We start from the raw sequence: 22,371 nt of genomic DNA on the forward strand, positions 1-22,371 counted from the left end.
TCTCATTGGAGAAGTCATAGATTGTTCAAGTTTCAGAAGGTTCTTCACTACTTAAACTCTTATTCAAGATATTTTACATTGTAAGCTTTTAGGTAAGCACATCTGTCTCTTGAACAAACTATCCCATCTTGACTTCTTAGTATCTTGCACGTGATGTCACTGTTACATTATGGTAGATATCACTATCTCATTCTCATAACTTTTCTATCATTGCCTGACACTCATGTGGCATGAATGTTACTTGCCACTAATCAGCCCAAGCATGAACATGTCCAGGTGTGCTCTATATCGGCACAGACTACTTCAATATCTGAGGAGTCATGAATTATGTTCAACAAACATCCTCACTCTTGACCTTATGAAGGGAAATCATTGATGAAGCAGTTGAAGACGGATGGGGCTCAGACACTACTCTTGCAGTGATGTCTCTGGACTAAGATTATTGACCCCCAACCTTCTCCAATCTTCCGTTGGACTGGATCTGACTCCAATCAGTGGGGAGATTTTCCCCAATTTCCATCAACTCCAGTTTTGTTAGTGCGCCTTGATGTCTCTCTCAATTAAGTGATGCCTTGCTGTCAATGGCAGTCTCTCTCATCTCACCAGAGTTCATCTCATTTGTCCCTTTTTGGAACAAGGCTGTAGTGAGACCAGGAGCTGAGTGCCACTGGAGGAACCCAAATTGGGTGGCAAGATGGCTCAGTAATTAGCACTGCTGCCTCAGAGCGCCAGGGACCCGGATTCAATTCCTGGCTTGTGTCACTGTCTGTGAGGAGTTTGCACGTTCTCTCCGTGTCTGTGGGGTTTCCTCGAGGTGCTCCAATTTCCTCCTACAGTCCAAAGATGTGCAGGTTGGGTGAATTAGCCTTGCTAAATTCTTCCTCAGTATACCCAAACAGGCACCGGAGTGTTGTGACTAGGCGATTTTAACAGTAACTTAATTTCAGTGTTAATATATGCCGACATGTGACCAATAAATAAAACTTCTTATTTTAAACTGAGTGTCATAGAACATAATGGCCCTTCAGCTCTCGATGTTGCGCCGACCAGTGGAACCAATCTAATGACCTTCTAACCTCAACTATTCCAATGTTATCCATATGCCTATCCACTGACCATGTAAACGCCCTTAAAGCTGGCGAGTCCACAACTGCTGCAGGCAGGGCATTCCACGCGCTTACTTCCCTCTGAGTAAAGAACCTACCTCTGACATCCGTCCTATAATTACCACCCCTTTATTTAAAGCTACGTCCCCTCATGTTAGCCGTCACCATCCAAGGAGAAAGGCTCTCACTATCCACCCCATCTAACCCTCTGATCATCTTGTATACCTCAATTAGGTCACCTCTCAACCTTCTTCTATCTAACGAAAATAACCTCAAGTCTCCCAGCCTTTCCTCATAAGACCTTCCCACCATACCAGGCAACATCCTGGTAAACCTCCTCTGCACCCCTTCCAATGCCTCCACATCCTTCTTATAATGCGGCGACCAGAACTGTACGCAATACTCCAAATGCGGCCGCACCATAGAACATAGAACATAGAACATTACAGCGCAGAACAGGCCCTTCGGCCCACGATGTTGCGCCGACCAGTTACAAAAACAATGACCCACTAGCCTATACCAATCCCTTTTCGTCCATAAACCTATCCAGAGATCTCTTAAACGCCCCCAAACTAGACGCATTTACAACTGCAGCAGGCAGGGCATTCCAATCCCTCACCACCCGCTGGGTAAAGAACCTACCCCTGCAATCCGTCCTGTAGCTACCCCCCCTTAATTTAAAGCCATGCCCCCTCGTGCTAGCTTTCTCCATCCGAGGAAAAAGGCTATCACTATCCACCCTATCTAAACCTCTAATCATCTTATATGTTTCAATAAGATCCCCTCTTAGCCGCCTTCTTTCCAACGAAAACAACCCTAGATCCCTCAGTCTCTCCTCATAGGACCTCCCCACCATACCAGGCAACATCCTAGTAAACCTCCTCTGCACCCTCTCCAACGCCTCCACATCCTTCTTGTAATGCGGGGACCAGAACTGCACACAGTACTCCAAGTGCGGCCGCACCAGAGTAGTGTACAGTTGCAACATTACACTGCGACTCCTAAATTCAATCCCCCTACCAATAAACGCCAAGACACCGTACGCCTTCTTGACAACCTTATCTACTTGATTCCCAACTTTCAGGGATCTATGTACACACACACCTAGATCCCTCTGTTCATCCACACTATTCAAAGTCCTCCCGTTAGCCCTATACTCGACACATCTGTTGCTCCTACCAAAGTGAATTACCTCACACTTCTCCGCATTAAATTCCATCCGCCACCTCTCGGCCCAGCTCTGCAACCTATCTAAGTCTCCCTGCAGACTATGACACCCTTCCTCACAATCTACCACACCTCCAACTTTGGTGTCATCAGCAAATTTACTAATCCACCCAACTATACCCTCATCCAGATCATTAATAAAAATTACAAACAACAGTGGCCCCAAAACAGATCCCTGAGGTACACCACTCGTAACTGCACTCCATGATGAATATTTACCATCCACCACCACCCTCTGTCTCCTATCTGATAGCCAATTCCTGATCCAACTTCCTAGATTACCCACAATCCCATACATCTGCATTTTCTGCAGAAGCCTACCATGGTGAACCTTATCGAACGCCTTACTAAAATCCATGTATACCACGTCAACTGCCTTACCCCCATCCACCTCTTTGGTCACCTTCTCAAAAAACTCAATAAGGTTAGTAAGGCACGACCTACCCGCTACAAAACCATGCTGACTATTTCTAATCAATTCATTACACTCCAAATAACTATAAATCCTATCCCTAATAATTTTTTCTAAAACCTTGCCCACAACAGAAGTAAGACTCACCGGTCTATAATTCCCGGCAAAGTCTCTGTTCCCCTTCTTAAACAATGGGACAACATTCGCTATCCTCCAATCCTCCGGGACTACACCAGAGACCAATGACGACCTGAAGATCTGAGCCAGAGGCTCTGCAATCACCTCTCTAGCCTCCCAGAGAATCCTAGGGTAGATCCCATCCGGACCAGGGGACTTATCTATTTTCAGCCCCTCAAGAATTTCCAGCACATCCTCTTTATCAACCATAATACTGTCTATTTTACACCCCTGCAACCCAATGTCCTCCTCAGCTATATTCATGTCCCCCTGCGTGAACACCGAAGAGAAATATTGGTTCAATACTTCTCCAATCTCCTCCGGTTCCACACACAACTTCCCCCTGCTGTCTGTAACTGGCCCTAATCTTGCCCTGACCAACCTTCTGTTCTTGACATACCTATAGAACGCCTTAGGATTCTCCTTAATCCTATCAGCCAAAGTCTTCTCATGTCCTCTTTTAGCCCTTCTCAACTCACTCTTCAACTCCCTCCTAGCCAATCTAAAGCTTTCTAGTGCACTATCTGAGCCCTCCAATCTCATCCGAACATAAGCCTCCTTTTTCTTTTTAACCATCGACTCAACTCTTTTAGTGCACCAGAGTTTTGTACAGTTGCAACATGACCCCACAGCTCCGAAATTCAATCCCACTACCAATAAAAGCTAACACACCGTACGCCTTCTTAACAACCTTATCAACCTGGGTGCCAACTTTCACGGGGTCTCTGCACATTAACACCGAGATTTCTCTGCTCGTCGACACTACCAAGAGTCCTTCCATCAGCCCTATATTTTGTACTCCTGTTACTCTTACCAAAGTGAATCACCTCACACTTTTCCACATTAAACTCCATTTGCCACCTCTCGGCCCAGCTCTGCAGCTCATCTATGTCCCTCTGCAAACTGTAACATCCATCGTCACTGTCTACAACTCCTCCGACTTTGGTGTCGTCAGCAAATTTACTAACCCATCCTTCTACACCCTCGTCTAGGTCATTTATAAAAATGACAAACAGCAGTGGCCCCAAAACAGATCCCTGAGGTACACCACTTGTAACTGAACTCCAGGTTGAACATTTCCCATCAACCACCACCCCCTGTCTTCTATCAGCTAGCCAATGCCTGATCCAAACTGCTAAATCACCCTCAATCCCATGCATTTTCTGCAGTAGCCTACCATGGGGAACCTTATCAAACGCTTCGCTAAAATCCATATACACTACGTCAACTGCCTTACCCTTATCCACCTCTTTGGTCACCTTTTCAAAAAACTCGATAAGGTTTGTGAGGCACGACCTACGCTTCACAAATCCGTGTTGACTATCCCTAATCAATTTATTTCTCTCTCGATGATTATAAATCCTATCCCTTATAATTCTTTCCAAAACCTTGCCCACAACAGAAGTAAGGTTGACCGGTCTATAATTCCCAGGATGGTCTCTATTCCTCTTCTTGAAGAGGGGGACAACATTTGCTATCCTCCAGTCTTCCAGCACTATACCTGTCGCCAATGACAACATGAAGATCAAAGCCAAAGGCTCTGTAATCTCCTCCCTAGCCTCCCAGAGAATCCTAGGGTAAATCCCATCCGGCCCAGGGGACTTATCTATTTTCATACTCTCAAGAATTGCTAACACCTCCTCCTTATGTACCTCAATCCCGTCTAGTCCAGGAGCCTGTTTCTCAGTATTCTCCTCGACTACATTGACTTTTTCCTGCATGAATACTGACAAAAAATATTAATTTAGTGCCTCTCCTATCTCTTCAGGCTCCATGCACAACTTCCCACTATTGTCTTTGACCGGCCCTAAACTTGCCCTAACCAATCTTTTATTCTTGACGTACCAATAGAAAGCTTTAGGGTTCTCCTTGATCCTATCCGCCAAAGTCTTCTCATGTCCTCTTCTAGCTCTTCTTAACACTCTCTTTAGCTCCTTCCTGGCTGATTTGTAACTCTCCAGTGCCCTAACTGAGCCTTCATGTCTCATTTTTACATAAGCCTCCTTCTTCCTCTTTACCAGAGATTCAACTTCTTTAGTACACCACGGTTCCCTCGCTCGACCACTTCCTCCCTGCTTGACAGGTACATATTTATCAATTTATCATATTTGTCAGTGAGCAGATTGCTGAATAAGTGTTGTTTGATAGCATTGTTGACAACACCTTTCATCACTTTTCTGAGAGTAGGCTGATGGGAGTTGATCAGCTGAATTAGAAAATCCTGCTCTTTGTGAACACGACACAGCAGCCAGGTAGATGCCTGTGTTGCAGCAGTACTAGAACTGGCTGGGGATGTGGCTACTTCTGAAGCAGCAGTCTTCAGTATTATTGCTAGAATAATGTCAGGGCACACAGTCTTGGTAGTAGTCAGTGCCTTCAGCTGCTTCTTGATATCATGTGGAGTGAATCCAACAGAGTGATAACTGGTATTTGTGATGCAGGGAAGCTCAACCACTCAGCACTTTGGACTGAAGATGTTTGCAAATGCTTTAGCCTTATTGTTTTCACTGACATGCTGAGCTAGATTATCATTGAGACTGGGGATATTTGTAGTGCCTCCTTCTGTGCAAAGACAAGTGGCAGGACAGAAAATCAAACAGAATATAAAAATATAGAGCCAGCAAAATGAAAACAAGCAGCAAGAGTTTTTAAAAATATTTCAAAAAGAAAAAAGTTAACAAAGTTAATACTGATCCCATAGAAAGTGAGTCTGAAGAACTGATAATGGGAAACAATGAGATGGCAGATTAATCAAATGGATATTTTGCATCAGTCTTTACTTTGGAGAATATAAGGAGTGATCCCAGAAGCAATGATAAATCAGGATATGGAAGACAGGACGGAATTCAGGAAAATCACAGTCACCAGAGAAGTGGTATTGAGAAAATTGTTGGGGCTGACAAGAGCTTGATTCCTGGTGGATTTATCCTCGGGTCTTAAAAGATGTATGTAATGAGATAATTTATGCATTGATTTTAATTTTCCAAAAAAGTAAATGCCAGGTCGTTGAAATCGAGAATTTATCAGCTTCCAGATTACCCAAGGATTTTATATATCAACCATCCTTCTACATGTACTTAAAGACATAAAAGTTACAGGGGTGAAACGATAAAGTACAAGTCATTCTCTCCCTTAGTTTTGTAATGGAGCCAGCAAGTCTGGTGAGATTGCAGATGTCCCAGTAATATAAATTGAAATAGGAAAGCAACAGATTCTTAAAGTATCCAGGCCAAAGTACTAGTGCTTAAAGTGTCCAGATCAAAGGGAGTTTTTGGGAATTGAAGTTAATTTGTTGAAATCTCTATCTGGGCCATCCCAAGGGCGTCACATTACCATTGGGATAGGTTTCACAGGGGCATCCTTTTGTGTTAGGTTTAACTGTGCTTTCTTTGACAGCCACAGACAGAGAAAGAAAAGGTTGCTCGTAATAGGTGCTCAGAAGCAGCTGAGACTAGCACCAAGTTTATTTTCTGATTCTGGAGCCAGTAAGCAAGGAAGCAATCAAGTCCATGCTCAAGTTGAGGCGTCACAATCGTGAGGTGCTTCAAGAGTGTTACTGGGTCACCTGGCGAATGTTAGTGAAAAGATCCCAAGAAACTTCATATCATACCAAACCAAACTCTAAAGAGCTATGACACACCTTGATTTGGTCTCTGGACAAATGAAAAAAATCCTCAAGATCACAGAGTATAGCAGGACTCTTGGAATGGGAATAAAATCTAAACACGAAATGTCTGTTACAATTTTTGGGTTTAAAGAATAACGGTTTGCCAAAATATAGTGCTATGTTAATTTAAGAAAGAAAGAAAATATAGAATTGAAAGAAAGTCTCAGTAATAGTGACCATAAAGCTCTCATTGATTGTCGTAAAAATCCACATGGTTCACTAATATCCTTTAAGGAAGAAAATCTGCGTTCTTAGCTGGTCTGGCCAACATGCAACTCCAGAGTCACAGCAATGTGGTTGATTCAAAGGTAAAAAGCAAAACTGTCATAGTTCCAGATAGCTCTTGGAGAGGGAGACTTGACTGGTGGTGATTTAACCCTGAGGATCACCATACCTCAGGTGAGGGGGCAAGGTGGAAAAAGCGGGCTTTCATGAACAACCTCTACCAGCAAGGGAATTGAACCCATGATTTTGGTGTCACCCTGCATCACTAATGTTGTCCAGCCAACAAGGTAAATTGCTCTCTCAACTGGCTCAGCAGGTCACTTAATTCAAGAACCATTAGGTATGGGTAAAAACTGCCGACCCTTGCCAGCAGTGCCCATGTCCCATGAGCGAATTCTTTAAATAAAATCATAGTACTTATTTTTTAAAATCCTTGTTCAGTAAAACCTTTTTGTTTAAAAGATATAATCTTGTTGTGTAGTTCTCTCAGTTTATAACTGGGAGTTTGTGGTCCCCCTCGAGTTCATAATAATAGTGTTATCTGTCACCTCAGACTTATATATATAGTTGCCACACTTAAAATGCTTTAGAGGGTGATACACAATCTCAAGGCAAGTTTGGACTAAACTAAATTATAAAAGCATTTTATTTATACATAGTCTCTTACAGTAGAATAGAAATAATAACCATTTTTTCATGTCTGCCAAAACCGCTGTTTCCAATGAGCTCAAAACTAATCGGGCACACTGACTGGTTAAATTCTTTTTTTTTTATTAGCAGACAGCAAACACCTATGGTAGGTTACTAAAGCTTAAAAATCTCAACCAGCTATGCTGGTCATAATTGAAATTATCTAAGTCTTGCTATTCATGTTGCATTCATACATGAGTTGCAACTAGGTCAAACCAACTTGATCATCAGTAACGTCCAAATCTTAACATCCCCATAAATATAGTCCTGCTCTGGAGAAATGAACTATTCTCAACTAGACAGCCAGTATCATTAACATGTATACAAAGATCTGCCAAAGACCATGTGGGGTAGAGTCAATGAAGGCTGTCTCAACCAGAGTTGCCTTGAAACACTAATAACATTTTTACCTTAAGCTGAACATTTTCCTTTTCCTATTGATGCTGGCTGACTGAGTGTTTCACATTTTTTTTCTGCTTTTGCCCTGAATAGACAGATCTAAATTAATTACCTGAGATGCATGTTAAGGGTTTCTAGATTTAGCTGTTGTTTTTCTGAAATGTTACATCTACTCATAATCAACAGACTGAAACGCATCAGAGAAAAAATCTGTAACTGAAGGCCAGATAAACATTTTCATGACTATTGAAATTACACATAGCATGATTACAATGAGGATATGCATATTCCACATTCCACACAAAATCCTGAACGTTTGATTCAATAACTATTCAATGAATACAAGAATTTATCAAAATCAGTATTTTAGAAATCTACTTTCCAGAAAAAATCCCAGCAGCAATTTTTTGAATAGGCTAAATGTCAGTAACTATTTCTGACAGTTTATTTGCACTTAATGAATGTCAAAAACAATTTAGTAATTAGTCGGTCTTGCTCTCAATCACCTACCTCTGACACTCTCCAGCGTGCAGAATCAATTCCTCATTATTCTTTGCACTAATGGTTAGTTCATGTTCTGTTGAGTTGAAGACATCTAAGAGAAGGTGGCATTGCCTGGTGCTGTTGGAACAGAATTCATCATGTTTAACAGCAAAATATATATTTACGTAGAATTTTCAAACATACCAGAAGTAATAAATAATGTGATATTTAAAGATACGTCATTTAATTTGCTCATATAAAATTCACCTTTGCACTATAGAGTACAGAACTTCTATTTAAATTCAAAATACCCAATAACAGTCATGTCCTACATATGAAAATGTTTTATATGCATTGAGGTGCAATTTATAGGTTTCATTTGTGTTTCAATATTACATAACACAATGTTATAATGGCAGGGCTTGGATATATCACTGACTCACCACACAATGAGATCTTGATTTCAATGACACCACAAGAAAAGCCCCTTTCCCATGAGGGTGGGAACTTACTCAGAGAACAGAACTATGTTATTTGTACACAGCTGGAAGTGTTCAACTCAAGTGTAGCATTATCAGCACATCATCTGCTTGGTTGCTAATCTTTGGTTGAAGAATACCTGTTTTGACTTTTGGACTTTGAGGTTGTTTCCCATGCCCAGCACAAAACTAATGATCCATGAGCAAAACTATAATGCCTGATGAGATTATGTGCACAAGTTACCTGGAGTATTATACCATGGACAAACAGAAGCCCAGTTAAAAAATCCTGAAGTTCATGTCAAATACAAATAAATAAATTAGTAGCAAGAGTAGGCCATTCACCCTTTGAGCCTGCTCCAGCATTTGATAAGATTACAGCTGATCAGATTGTGACTTCCCATTTCTTGTCTACCTATTGCATCCCTCGTCAGGCAGGAATTCCATAAGTGTAAGATTTCCATATGCACACACATCACATCAGAAGTTAATTAATATCACACATGGCAGATAATTTAAAAAAAATCAGCAGCCAAATAGGTTTACTCAATCACATATTTATAGAAGCATATAATAACAAATGGATGAAATTAATGTAATTAACAAGGCTCCTTTGAATCAATTTAAGAAAAGACGAAAAAGGCAAGTAGGGTAGTGGAGTTATTTTGATTAGATATCTTCACAGATCTTTTTAAAAAATGAGCAAACACTTATCATCAAAACGAACCTGACTGATTAAATGCTTCCTTGAAATTACATCATTATTGTACCTGTAAAGCTGCATCACTTCATTTAACAGAAAATGCTGGAAAATCTCAGCAGGTTTGACAGCATCTGTGTAGACAGAATAGAGACAACATATTGTGTCCCGATGATCCTTTGTCAGAGCTAAAGACAAAGAAAGTTGGATGAGATTTATACTACAAGGGGTTGGGGGAACTGTAATTGATAGGACTATCATAGACAAAAATAACGTAAATGGTGATGATAAAGGCTGAGAGTGGTGCTAATGGTGTCCATTAAGAGATTGGAATGTGCAAATGGCAGAACAAAAGTGCAGAAAATCAAAGGACAGTCTGATGGATAGCCTTAGTGAGCAAGCTGGGATTTCAGGGGGGCGGTGTTAGAAACAAAATGGAAAGCGAGATTTAGAAGTGGACAGATAAAACAATGGAAAAAATTATCTATTTTAAATTTTAAGTTATAAAAATGAATTAAGATAAAAACATGAAATACATAAAATAAATGGAAATTGAGTAAAGGTGGAAGAGAGAGTGCATGCTGTGAAGTTGAACTCAGGCTTCAGTCCAAAGGGCTGTAGAGTGCCTATTTGCAAGATGAGGTGCTTTTCTTCCAATTTGCATGGGGCATCACTAGAACCTTGCCAAAGGCTAAGGAGGGACATGTGGATAAGAGGGCAAGAAGATGTGTTGAAATGGCAAATGACAGGAAGGTCTAAGCCCTGCTTGTGGATGGACCGAAGCTGTTCAGCAAAGTGCCCATCTCAATAGGGCCATCTGTCATATTCCTCAGGTGTACTTTGACACCTTTATTCTGCCATTTACACATTCCAATCTCTTAACAGATGCTATCAGCACTATTCTCATCCTTTATAACCACCATTTATATTCCTTTTGTTCATGGCATCTTGGTCAATTATAACCCCTCCACCTCCCCAAGTATAAATCTCATCCTCTTTTTTTGTCTTTAGCTCTGATGAAGAGTCATCTAGACTCAAAATGTTGGCTTTATTCTCTCTCCACAGATGCTGTCAGACCTGCTGAGATTTTCCAGCATTTTCTGTTTTTGTATCAGAGTCCAGCATCAACAGTATTTTGCTTTTATCTTAAGAGTTTAACTCACTGCAACTTCTCTTCCAGGAACATGTACCCTGAAGTAGTGCTGCTCTTCTCTCTGACAGAATTTCCATTTAATTCTTTTACCCTGTCCACCTTTGTTGCTTAACATTTTCCTCCTGGTGTTTGACAAGGTGTTTACAAAACTTGCTTTCACAGCTACATTTCCTTCCTCAGTTACAATCTCTGTCTCTAACTTAACCTACGTGGATTCCAGCTGACGTTCCACCCCTCATGTTTCGAATCCACTCAGGATAATGCGTATCCCCAGGACATACAACATTCCTCAGACTGCTGCTCTCACTATATCCCGAGATCCACACAGTGCCATGCACCGCCATTTTGTGCACACCCCATCGCCTCTGGACATCTCCACAGCATCCGACCTCAGTGTCCCTGCTTCTACCTCCTTCCCAAAATCCACAAACAGGATTACCCTGGTAGGCCCATTGTGTCAGACTGTTCGTGTCTCACTGAACTCATTTCTTCCTACCTTGACTCCATCCTCTCTCCTCTTGTCCTGTCACTTCCCACCTACATCCATGATTCCTCTGATGCCCTACGCCATATCAACAACTTCCAGTTCTCTGGCCCAAACCATTTCCCCCTTATCATGAATGTCCAGTTCCTCTACACCTCCACTCCCTCCCAGGATGACCTGAGAGTTCTTTGCTTCTTCTTTGCAATTTCCACTCCTTTATCACCCTCACATGGTCCAACCTCTGACACTTCTTTACCGTTTGTTGACTCTCTGTTTCCATTTCTGGTGATAGACTGTCTACCAATATGCCTTACAAGCCCACTGACTCCCACAGTTATTTTGACAACAGCTCTTCTCTCCCACATCCTGCAAGGACTCCATCCCATTCTATCAGTTCCTTTACCTCTACCACATTTATTCCAATGATGCCACTTTCCATAATAATGCTGCTGTTATGTCTTCCTTCTTCCTTAATTGTGGTTTTCCACCCACTGTGGTTGGCAAGGGTCTCAACTGTGTCTGACCCATTTCCTGTGGCACTGCTCTCACCCCTCCTCACCCTACCAGGACCAGGATAGGGTCTGCCCTTGTCTTACTTTCCCCACTAGGATGATCCTTTGAATGCAAAGACTAGTGGGGAAAATAAGACTATCCTGGTCCTAGGAGGGTGGGGAGGGGGTGAGAGCAGTGCCACAGGAAATGGGTCAGACACTGTTGAGAGCCCTGTCAACCACAGTGGGTGGAAAACCACAATTAAGGAAGGAGAACTTATGGGGAAAGTAAGACAACTCCAGCATATGCCGCCACCAAACATATCTGCCCCTCACTCTCCTGTCAGCATTCTGCAGGAGCCATTCCCTTCAAGACATCCTGGTCCAGTCTTCCACTACACTCAACACCTCAGCTCACTGCCCACAGCACCTTCCCATGCAATCATAGTAGGTGCAACACCTGTCCCTTTACCTCCTCCATGCTCACCATTCCAGGACTCGAACACTTTTTTCAGGTGAAGCAACACTTCGTGTGCACCTCTTCAAGCTGGTCAATTGCATTTGCTGCTTCCAATGCAGTGAACTCTACATCAGACAGACCAAATGCAGGCTAGCTGACTGCTTTGCTAACACCTTCGGTCCGTTCACATACATGATCCAGACTTTTCTGTCGCTTCCCATGTCAACACATCATCCTGCTCTCTTGTCCACATGTCCTTGGCATGATGCAATGTTCCAGTGAAGCCCAGCGCAAACTGGAGGAACAACACCTCATCTTCCAATTAGGCACTTGACAGCCTTCCAACCGAAGATGGAGTTCAACAACTTCAGAGCAAGGACTCCTTCTTCTACCTCCACTCCATTTCCATTTATTTTATTTCTTTTTACCTCATTAATCCATTTTTATTATTTTATATTCTTATTATATATTTTACATTTTAATTTCTTCCATTATTTCATTTGTCCACTTCTAAATCTTGCTTTCCACCTTGTCTCCCCACCCCCCCCCGGCCAAACATCATGAGGGCCATCTGCCACATGTTGCCCTTTGACACTCTGCACCTTTGTTCTGCCACTTACACATTCTGATCTCTTAATGCCCATTAGCACCATTCTGAGCCTTTATAGCAACCATTTACATTCCCTTTATCCTTTTGTCTATGACATCTTGGTCAATTACACCCTCACCTTTACTGTATAAATCTCATTCTATTTTCTTTGTCTTCAGTTCTGATGAAGGATCATCCAAATTAAAAACGTTGGCTCTATTCACTCTGCACAGATGCGTTCAGATGTGTTGAGATTTTTCTGCATTTTCTATTTTTGTTAAAGATTCCAGCACCTGCAGTATTCTGCTTTTATTTAAGCTAAGTTGAAGCTGTAATTAATTTGTACATCAAAGGTGTTACGCTCATTTCAAAGAGTCCTTTGAAATAAAGTTTCACCTTGAGGGGGCAGAATTTTCCATGACCTATGGAAAAAAGGATGGAACCAGAATGGAGGTGGGGAGATGATGGGTGCACAGCAGAGAGCCATACTAGTACAGCGCTTTAATAAATAAGAATGTGGATTGGTGGCCTACTTCCTAGATAATTAATACTTGGTCCATTTTTCAGGTTGTTAAGTATTTTGAGGCACGTTCATGTACTCACACTTGCCTCATAGTGCCTACCTTTTCCAATGGGAATTAGGCTGCTGTACTGAGAACCTGCCTACCATCCTAACCAGGATAGTGAATAGGGAGGTGGCCAAATATGAAGCAACCTCGAGAAAAAATAGCTCCACCAGCCCAGTACTCACATTTGGTCCCACATTAGAGATGCTGAATCACACAGGAAAGTCCTGTTCACAGCAGCGCCGGAAGCGGGCGAGCGAGCAAGAGCAGGCGGCGCCGGGAACAGGCAAGCAAGCGAGGGCAGGCGGCACCGGGAGCCAAACCTGGAGCAGCACATTCTCTAAATTTTTTTTTGTTTTTATTCCAATTCAATCCAAATCAAGTCCAATTCAGAGTCTCAACAAGTTGAGACATTCCCGACCCAAGCTAACTAGACAGGGCTCTCACCTCCTGTCTTGGGCTTGATCTATGTGATCCAAGCTGATTGGAGTAGCATAGCTCCTCCTCCAAGGCTTAATCTCATTTGCATCTTAGCCAAAAGGCCAAGATGCCGCTTTTAAAAAGTGCTTTAAATGAAGCTAAAATGTAACCTAATGACTTCAACCACGCACAGCATGTCAATACTACATTTGATCTTAGCCAAAATGCCAAGAAACAGAAAGCATAAAAGTTGCCTCTTCTGGTTTTAGGCAAGTGTCATCTCTGTTGGATATGTCCTAATTAGATTATGTCCTTGAACAACTGTCCTCTTCTGATACATGCATATTGTTCCAAGGCGTGTTTACAACTGTACTAGTGACTGGATTGAATTGATTACTTTTTCCTTTCAGCTTTCATGTAGAACAAAACAAAAATAAACAATTATCCCAGTCTGCAGTTGCAGAAGCCAGAGAACGAAACATACCTGAGGAAGAATCTATTTTAGGCAACAAATTTCTTTAAAAATTATGTTTTTGTCACAGCCATGCCACTGACCAGAAACAAATAGCATTACATACAGTAATGCATAATTTGACACACACTGTTGATTAGTTTCTGCTTCTGTTTAACCAAGATCTTCCAGTCAACCACATCAAAGGATTCTGTTCAAACTATTGTATCTTAAATCACAAGAGGGTGCAAAGAATGGTCCATCTGACTTACCCAACATAAATAATCTTAATAAAAATAGGCCATTTGGCTCCTCAAACCCACCCTATCATTTATAAGATCATGGCTGATCTGATCATGACATCAACTACCTCAGATAACCTTTGACTCCTTGTTAAAAAAAATCTAACTCAGCCTTGAAAATGTTCAGTGACCCACTTTCCAATGCTCTCTGTGACAGCAAATTTCGAAAAGGCAGCCTGCCAAGAGAACAAAGGCCTCCTTATCATGGTCATAAACGGGACTATTTTGAAACTGGGCTCCCTAATTTTAGAATTTCTCTCATGAGGAAAATATCCTCTCAGCATCTACCTTGTGAAGTCCTCTCAGAATTTCATACATTTAAATACAATCACTTCTCATTCTTATAAACTCCAATCCCAGGGATCAACCTAATGAACCATCTTCGAGCTACATCCAATCCAAGTATGTCTCTTCTTGAGAAAGGTGACCAGAACTGTACTAAGTTCTCGAGATGTGGTCTCACCAATGTCCTCAAACGACTTCCCTGCTTATTCATTACTCTATCTCCCAAGCAATTCAGGCCAACATTCCATTTTTTTTCCTTTTTATTTGGTGTACCTGCATGCCAACTTGAGATTAATTTATGAAGACACCCAAATTTCTCCAAACTACAGCAGTCTGTCGTCTCTCTTCATTTAAATAATGTATTGCTTTTCTATTCTTTCCACCAAAATGGACAACCTTTTGTTTTCAACTATTATATTTCACGTGCCAAATTTTTGCCCACTTGCTTAACCTATTTCTATTCCTTTGCAGAGACTCTGTCCACCTCCCAACTTGCTTTCATACCTATCTTTCTCTTCTCAACAAATCTGACGACAATACATTTTGTTCCTTTATCCAGCACATTAATAAAGACTGTATATAGTAGAACCCCAACATTGATACCTGTGAAATCCCAGTAGTTAAATTTGCCCTTCTCACTGCAAAAAGCATCAGGCCTATATATTCTGCAATTCAAGGTTGTACAACACAAGTAGATAACTTAGCACATGACAACTTCATGGCTTAAACAATTATCCTACTGATTTGTCAAAGCAGCATTGCAAGTAATCCTCTGGGACTTCCTTGCTTTTGGATAATTTACAGGATTGAATGACGTATTAGTCATGTAAATTGCACCTTTTAAAAATAGACAAACTTTAACAACGTTTAGAGAAAATTTGTTCTGTTGTTGCAATAATTTTCTTCAATGCTGGAAATATGAAAAAAAATCCAAACGCTGGTGCATCAGCACAAGCAGATTATTTCACATGATTTTAAAATTCACACGTTAATTTTAGAGTTACAGATAGATCACTACAAATAGCTTCATGCTAATAGATACAAAATGGTCTGCACAAATCACCAGCTTCTAAGAAAAATTTTTTAACAAACTAAGCATTTTCAGTCACATTACAGTTGAAAAATGGTATTGTACTGTGACAGCCACAAGATGTATGTGGGTTGGTTGGAGTTTTACCACACCGTTGGAGGATGGTGGGGAAGGGGACTGGAGAGCAAGGAAAATCATAAACAATGATATTGGACTGGAAGGCTCTGACAATATTCCAGTAATAGAAGTGAAGGCTTACACTTCAGAACTAATTTAGTCAAGAGGTTCAAGTACAACTACAACACTGCATCTACCAAGCAATATGGAAAACTGCCTAGATATGTCTTGCCCATGAAAAGCAGGACAAATTCAACTGGGCCATTATCACCATGATCCATGCTTGATCTGCAGCTAAGTGATGGAAAGCATCATCAATAGTGCTGTCAAATAGCACTTACTCAGCAATAGCCTGCTCACTGATGGTCAGTTTAGGTTCCACCAGGGCTGTTGCACTCCTGACCTCATTAAACCCCTAGACCATACATGGACAAAAGAGCAAAACTCAAGAGGTGAGATGAGGTAAGACTTCACGTGGTATCAGTGAGACCTAGCAAACTGGAGTCAACAGAAATTAGGGGCAAAGCTCTCTCTTGGTTGGATCCATACATGACACAAAGGAAGATGGTTGTGGTTGTTGGAGGTCAGTCATCTCAGCCCCAAGACACCAATGCAAGAGTTCCATGGGGTAGTGTCCTAGACTGAACCATTTTCAGCTGCTTCATCAATGAACCTCCCTCCATCATAAGGTCCGAAGTGGGAATCTTTGCTGATGACTGCACAATGTTCAGCACTATTTATGCCTCCTCAGATCCTAAAGCAATCCATGCTCATATGCAGCAAGACAATGTTCAGCCTTCAGTTCATAGTGGCAAATAACATTCATGCCACACATGTTCAGGAAAAGACCATTTTTAACAAAAGAGAATCCAATTGTCTCCCCTTGGCATGCAATGGCATCATCTCTGAATTCCACACCATCAACACCCAAGGGGTTACCATGGATCGGAAATTGAATTGGACTAACCATATAAGTACTGCGGCTACAAAAGCAGTCAATGGCGGTGAACTGTCCCAAGAGTACCTCCCCTTTTGATTCCTCAAAGCCTGTCCACAATCTATGAGGCACAAGTCAGAATTGCGATGGAAACTCCTCACTTGCCTCAATAATAGCTGCTCCAAAAACACTCAAAAAACTGGAAACCATTTGGCACAAAGCAGCACGCTTGACTGGCACACTATCCACTACCTCCCAACACACGCTGCCTCCACCACTGACGCAGTGTCACCAGAGTGTACCATCTGCAAAATACATTGCAGAAACTTACCAAGGCTCCTATAAATGCAGCTTCCAAACTCGTGACCTTTACCATCAAGAAGAACAAGGACATTGAATGCAGGGGAAAACACCATCACCTGCAAGTTCTGCTCCAAGCCACATGCGATCCTGACTTAGAAGAATGTTGCCATTATTTCACTCTCCTTGTGGGTGTACCTACACCTCATGGACTGCAGCAATTCAGGAAGGTGGTTGACCAGTACCTTCCCAAGGACAATTAGAATGGATAATAAAATGCTGGCTGAGCTAGCAAGATCAACATCTCATAAAAGAATTTTAAAAAAGCTCCCATTTACTCACTCTTTTCCCAGAGGATGCTTTTGTGCACTGACAGCAGCCCACCTGGATGTCAATTGAGGTTGTTACTTAAGCAATTAGCAGAGATCCTCTGAGAATTGAAATTTTACCAAAGTCGCAAAGAACTCTGCTTATCTGCAACTCATCAACTCACAGAAGGCAAAGGCACAGCAGGTGGTCAGAGCACTAAGGAAATAATATGCAGTCTATCATTAAGGATAAAAACTTGGTCAGAGGCTTGTTGCTGCACGACTATCTCCTGGAGATGACATCACAATGCAGGCGATGAAAAATTGGCTGCCATTTCTTCCAGTCATTTCACTCCATTTCATCATGGTCCTATTCACTTCTGCTGTGCTCTCATTGAGGAGAAAGTGAAGGCTGTTGGCCACATTTGTAATCACACCCTTGTTTTACTCCCCATGTCCTCAAATAGTCCGTCATCTTTAATTAGATGGCAATCTCAGGGCAGTTTTTTTTTAAATGAGGCCCCCTGGAATACTGTAACAGCTGTCCTGCTGTTGTGCCAAGTGGGTTCATGACCAAAAAGTTTTCCTTCCATCCAGAGGAAACAAAATTGTGTAAATTCAGCCCATAAGTTCTCCTGGTTTGAAATTTTGAAAGATCATATAAATAATGAGGTATAGTACAGTTGATAGTAAAATTGAATGATGATCTGAAGAAAAATCAATGAAAATATAACTGGATTGGAATGGCTAAAGTTAGGAACCCCTGATGCCTTCCAAAAAAAAAGAATAAATACGGGGAGGTGGATTATGCTCCAACATCTCATCTCACATAATTCTAGAAATTATACAAATTTTCATTCAGCAACATTATTCCATCATGATCGGTACTGCTGCTATTCATGACATGGAACCAAGCAAATATTGCAAACTGAATAATTGGGATATCCATCTTCAAGTAAACATGCAAGAGTCAAATAGTTGTGTCAATTTAATAGAGAAAGATTATTTCCTAACAGTTGCTTTCAATTAACACTGCTGAATTATTTCTGAGCACATTGTCTGCTGCAAGCCTTTTTTCAAATATGGCATACATCTGCAATGTGCTTGGTTAATTTGTTACAATTAATATGGATAAATGGGTCATAACTTTCTGTGGCATTGTATCCCAAAGATGTGCTGGGGACCACCCCCACCCCTGCCATGAATTTCCAAGATAAAGTTTGAATAGCAAGTGGCCAAGTTCAAACCTCCTTTGGGGATCTGCTGTGCAATGGGAATCATCCGAAAGTGTGATTTAAATAGCAAGCTTCAGATGGTTCTGACTTTACCTTGAAAATATTTGAATTAAAAAACTTCTAGCTTCTGCATCCCCTCTCCCACTGGACTCTCTTCTCTGCCACTTGCTACCACCCCTACAGGACTCCTGCCACCCCTGTTGTCAATTCATAAAAAACTAAGAGTAGCCTGCAAACTTCCGTTACCAACAACATTGTTATAAACAAGTTACCTATTATGAATCCATGATTAAAAGCTAGATAGAGCAGTATTACACAATCCATACGCCACATTATCCCAGTCTTAGCTTTCTCATTAAGGTGCACTCACTGGTAAAAGCAGAGTCAATAGTTAGAGTCTCCCTGCAGTCACATAACTATAAGACTGTCATTGTTCTGTGATGAATATTGCATTGATTGTCAGAAAAGCAGAGTCAGAGAATTTTAAAACAAGTAAAAAATAAAAAGTATTGCAAACAAGTCACATATTCATTTTAGAGTGAAAATTACAGTCCATAAAAGCACGAGAGCATTTTAATCCATAAGTAGCATTTCCCAATTCGAGTTTAAAAATTGAAAAAATAGGCTTAACACAGCTTTCTTCTTTTTTCCTGGAGCAAATGGAGGATATGTAATAATTCAATATGCTGAAATAAAGTAGAAAGAGATTCTAATAGAGTAGATAACACCACCAGAACATCACATACATCAAGACATTATTATAATGCCCTGAGATTGTTCATATGCTCTTTGTCCAGAGACTATGCATCAATATATGTGTGACATCTCAAGATTACATTGACTATTTACATTTGAGCAATGTTGACAATTTTAACACTGGAAATACAAAGCCATGGAGTTCTTGGAAAAAATACAGCCTTGCCTTACAGCGTTATTGAAGTGACACATCGAAGAATTAACTTTTAAGTAATCAATTCAAATGACATTAAAATCGCAGTGTACCTCTACATTATCAATGTTGTTCTTTGCACTGTACATATGGGACAATGCATAATCATCTCATATGGTCATTTAGGAATTTACGATAAAATGTGCAAAAAAAAATAAACAAGAAACTCTGACATCTTTAACTGCAGTGCAGTAAGGCTGCAGAGATTCCAGGTTTGCAACTTTGCCAAAAACATCAGTTCTTCCTTCAGCCATACCCTATGTACCCTACCCTTATCCATGCACCACATTTCATTAAAAGCTACCCATTATGTTTTCGAGATATTTTGTTTACAATCAAACAGATGAATGGAATGAAAACATTACTTCCACCCATTTGCAGTGGCAGAGGTAATTATCACATTGTTCAAACTATGAGCCCAATCTTTTTGCAGGGATTAACAGGGAATTAATATGCAAATCAAGTTTTAAAAATTAATTGGGAATCAAAGGGTAAAGTATGTTTGAGTGAGATAAACCGACAAGGAAATTGTAAAGACTTGCAAATTATGCCATACCCCTTCTACTCATATTAATATTGGCATGGGCTATGAATTCAATCAAAATGGCAGTTTAACATGGAGAAGCAGGTGGCATTGATCAAAATTCTTCTTAGTTTGAGCAACCTTGGTGTTGGATGAAAGCAAAAAGGCAAATAGAATTTTATGCATGATTGTATCATGTTTTAAACATCCCAAAGGGTGTAATTTGTGCATGCCCCTAGTACATATCCTAGTAAGTATCTAAATGTTGAAACATTTTATATATAAAAGTTAAACTAGAAAATTACATTTTTCTAGTTTAGTTGTATCTTTTATAATGGTTCAACTGAATGAACCAGTCACTACGATCAGCCAGCATAAAGGACAGTTGTCACTTACGAAATGTAGAAGATATAAATGATATTTTGTAAAATGTTTGGAAAATTTAAAGATAGGATGGAAGAAAACAGTTGCAGAAGGGTCAAATTATTTGGATCAACATGAAAGTACATCAGCCTCAACTTCTTCCTTAAGCAGGGAACTGCGCTGTGATAGAAGCTTAATGCACTCATTTATCCCAGAAAGTCGTCAACTTCTTTAATCTGTATCTTGGTGGAAAACTCAGAGGGATCTATCAAAGCAATCAAGCAATACTGCAGCCACCACATTGGTAATGATAATTGTTCAACCTCTGCCGGACAGCATTTGGACAAGGTCTATCTTGTGTCCTAGTCAAATAGTGACCTTGGCCTCCAGCTTTTGAAAATTAACAAAGATAGAAACCTTAGAAACTATAGAAAATTTACAGCTCAGAAACAGGCCCTTTGGCCCTTCTTGTCTGTGCCAAACCATTTTTTGCCAAGTCCCACTGACCTGCACTTGGACCATATCACTCTACAGCCCTCTCATCCATGTACCTGTCCAAGTTTTTCTTAAATGTTAAGTGACCCTGCATTTACCACTTTATCCGGCAGCTCATTCCACACACCCACCACTCTCTGCACGAAGAAGCCCCTCCAAATATTCCCTTTAAACTTCTCTCCTTTCATCCTTAACCCATGCCCTCTGGTTTTTTTCTCCCCTAGCCTCAGTGGAAAAAGCCTGCCTGCATTCACTCTATCCATACACATCAAAATCTTATACACCTCTAACAAATCTCCCCTCATTCTTCTACTCTCCAGGGAATAAAGTCCTAACCTATTTAATCTCTCTCTGTAACTCAGCTTCTCAAGTCCTGGCAACATCCTCGTGAACCTTCTCTGCACTCTTTCAACTTTATTTACATCCTTCCTGTAACTAGGTGACCAAAACTGCACACAATACTCTAAATCTGGCCTCACCAATGCCTTATATAACCTTACCATAACACTCCAACTTTTATACTCGATGCTCCAATTTATAAAGATAAACTCCATGCCCAGCCTGTCGTGTGAACTGCCTCCACAGAGACACTGGAATATTTCCGTGCAAATGGCCTGCAACTACAGGGGCATGGGGGCATCCCTAACACCATACTAAGTGAAGAAATGCCGTAAAGGACCTGTTAGTCTTAATCAAAAACTTCACAATGGTTTTTAGAAATTCGTTTACAGGATGTGGGTGTCACGGCCTAGGCCATTGATTGCCACCCCAAATTGCCCTCGAGAAGGTACTGGTGAGTTGCCTTATTGACTCGCTGCAGCCCATGTTATGTAAGTACACCCGCCCACAGCATCAGGGAGGGAGTTCCAGGATTTTGACCCAGCAACAGTAAAGAAATGGCAATAGAGATCCAAATCAGGATGGTGGGTGGCTTGAAGGGGAACTTCTAAATGGTGCTGTTCCCAGATATCAGCTTTGCTTGTCCGTCTCGATGGTAATGGTCATGGGTTTGGAAGGTGCTGCCTGAGAAGCCTTGCTGAGTTCCTTCAGTGCATCTTATAGATGGTATATACTTTTGCCGCTATTTGTTAGTGGTGGAGGGATTAAATGTTTGTGGAAGCGGTACCAATTAGGCAGAGTTTGTCCTGGATTGTGTTGAGCTTCTTGAGTGTTGCTGGAGCTGGATGTGTCCATAAAAATGGAGTGTATTCCATCACATTCCTGATTACGCCTTGTAGACAATGGACAGATTTTGGGCAGTCAGGAGTTGAGTTACTCGCCACAGGATTCCCAGCCCCTGACCTGCTCTTGTAGCCACAGTATTTACATTGCTACTTCAGTACAGTCT

The 22,371-nt window shown here is 41.1% G+C and overlaps 1 protein-coding gene across 3 annotated transcripts in view; it reads right to left on the minus strand.

Moving 5' to 3' along the window:
• Positions 1 to 22,371, minus strand: part of trappc9 (trafficking protein particle complex subunit 9) — a 719,084-nt gene that overhangs the window by 390,023 nt on the left and 306,690 nt on the right. For all 3 annotated transcript variants that reach the window (XM_080194286.1, XM_080194288.1, XM_080194285.1), the window contains one exon: positions 8,414 to 8,524. In XM_080194286.1, the coding sequence (XP_080050412.1) occupies positions 8,414 to 8,524 (111 nt within the window). The remainder of the gene's footprint in view (positions 1 to 8,413; positions 8,525 to 22,371) is intronic.

This window comes from Carcharhinus amblyrhynchos, chromosome 8 (genome assembly GCF_965287045.1).
Source record: "Carcharhinus amblyrhynchos chromosome 8, sCarAmb.v2.hapA, whole genome shotgun sequence".
In the NCBI taxonomy this organism is placed as follows: domain Eukaryota; kingdom Metazoa; phylum Chordata; class Chondrichthyes; order Carcharhiniformes; family Carcharhinidae; genus Carcharhinus; species Carcharhinus amblyrhynchos.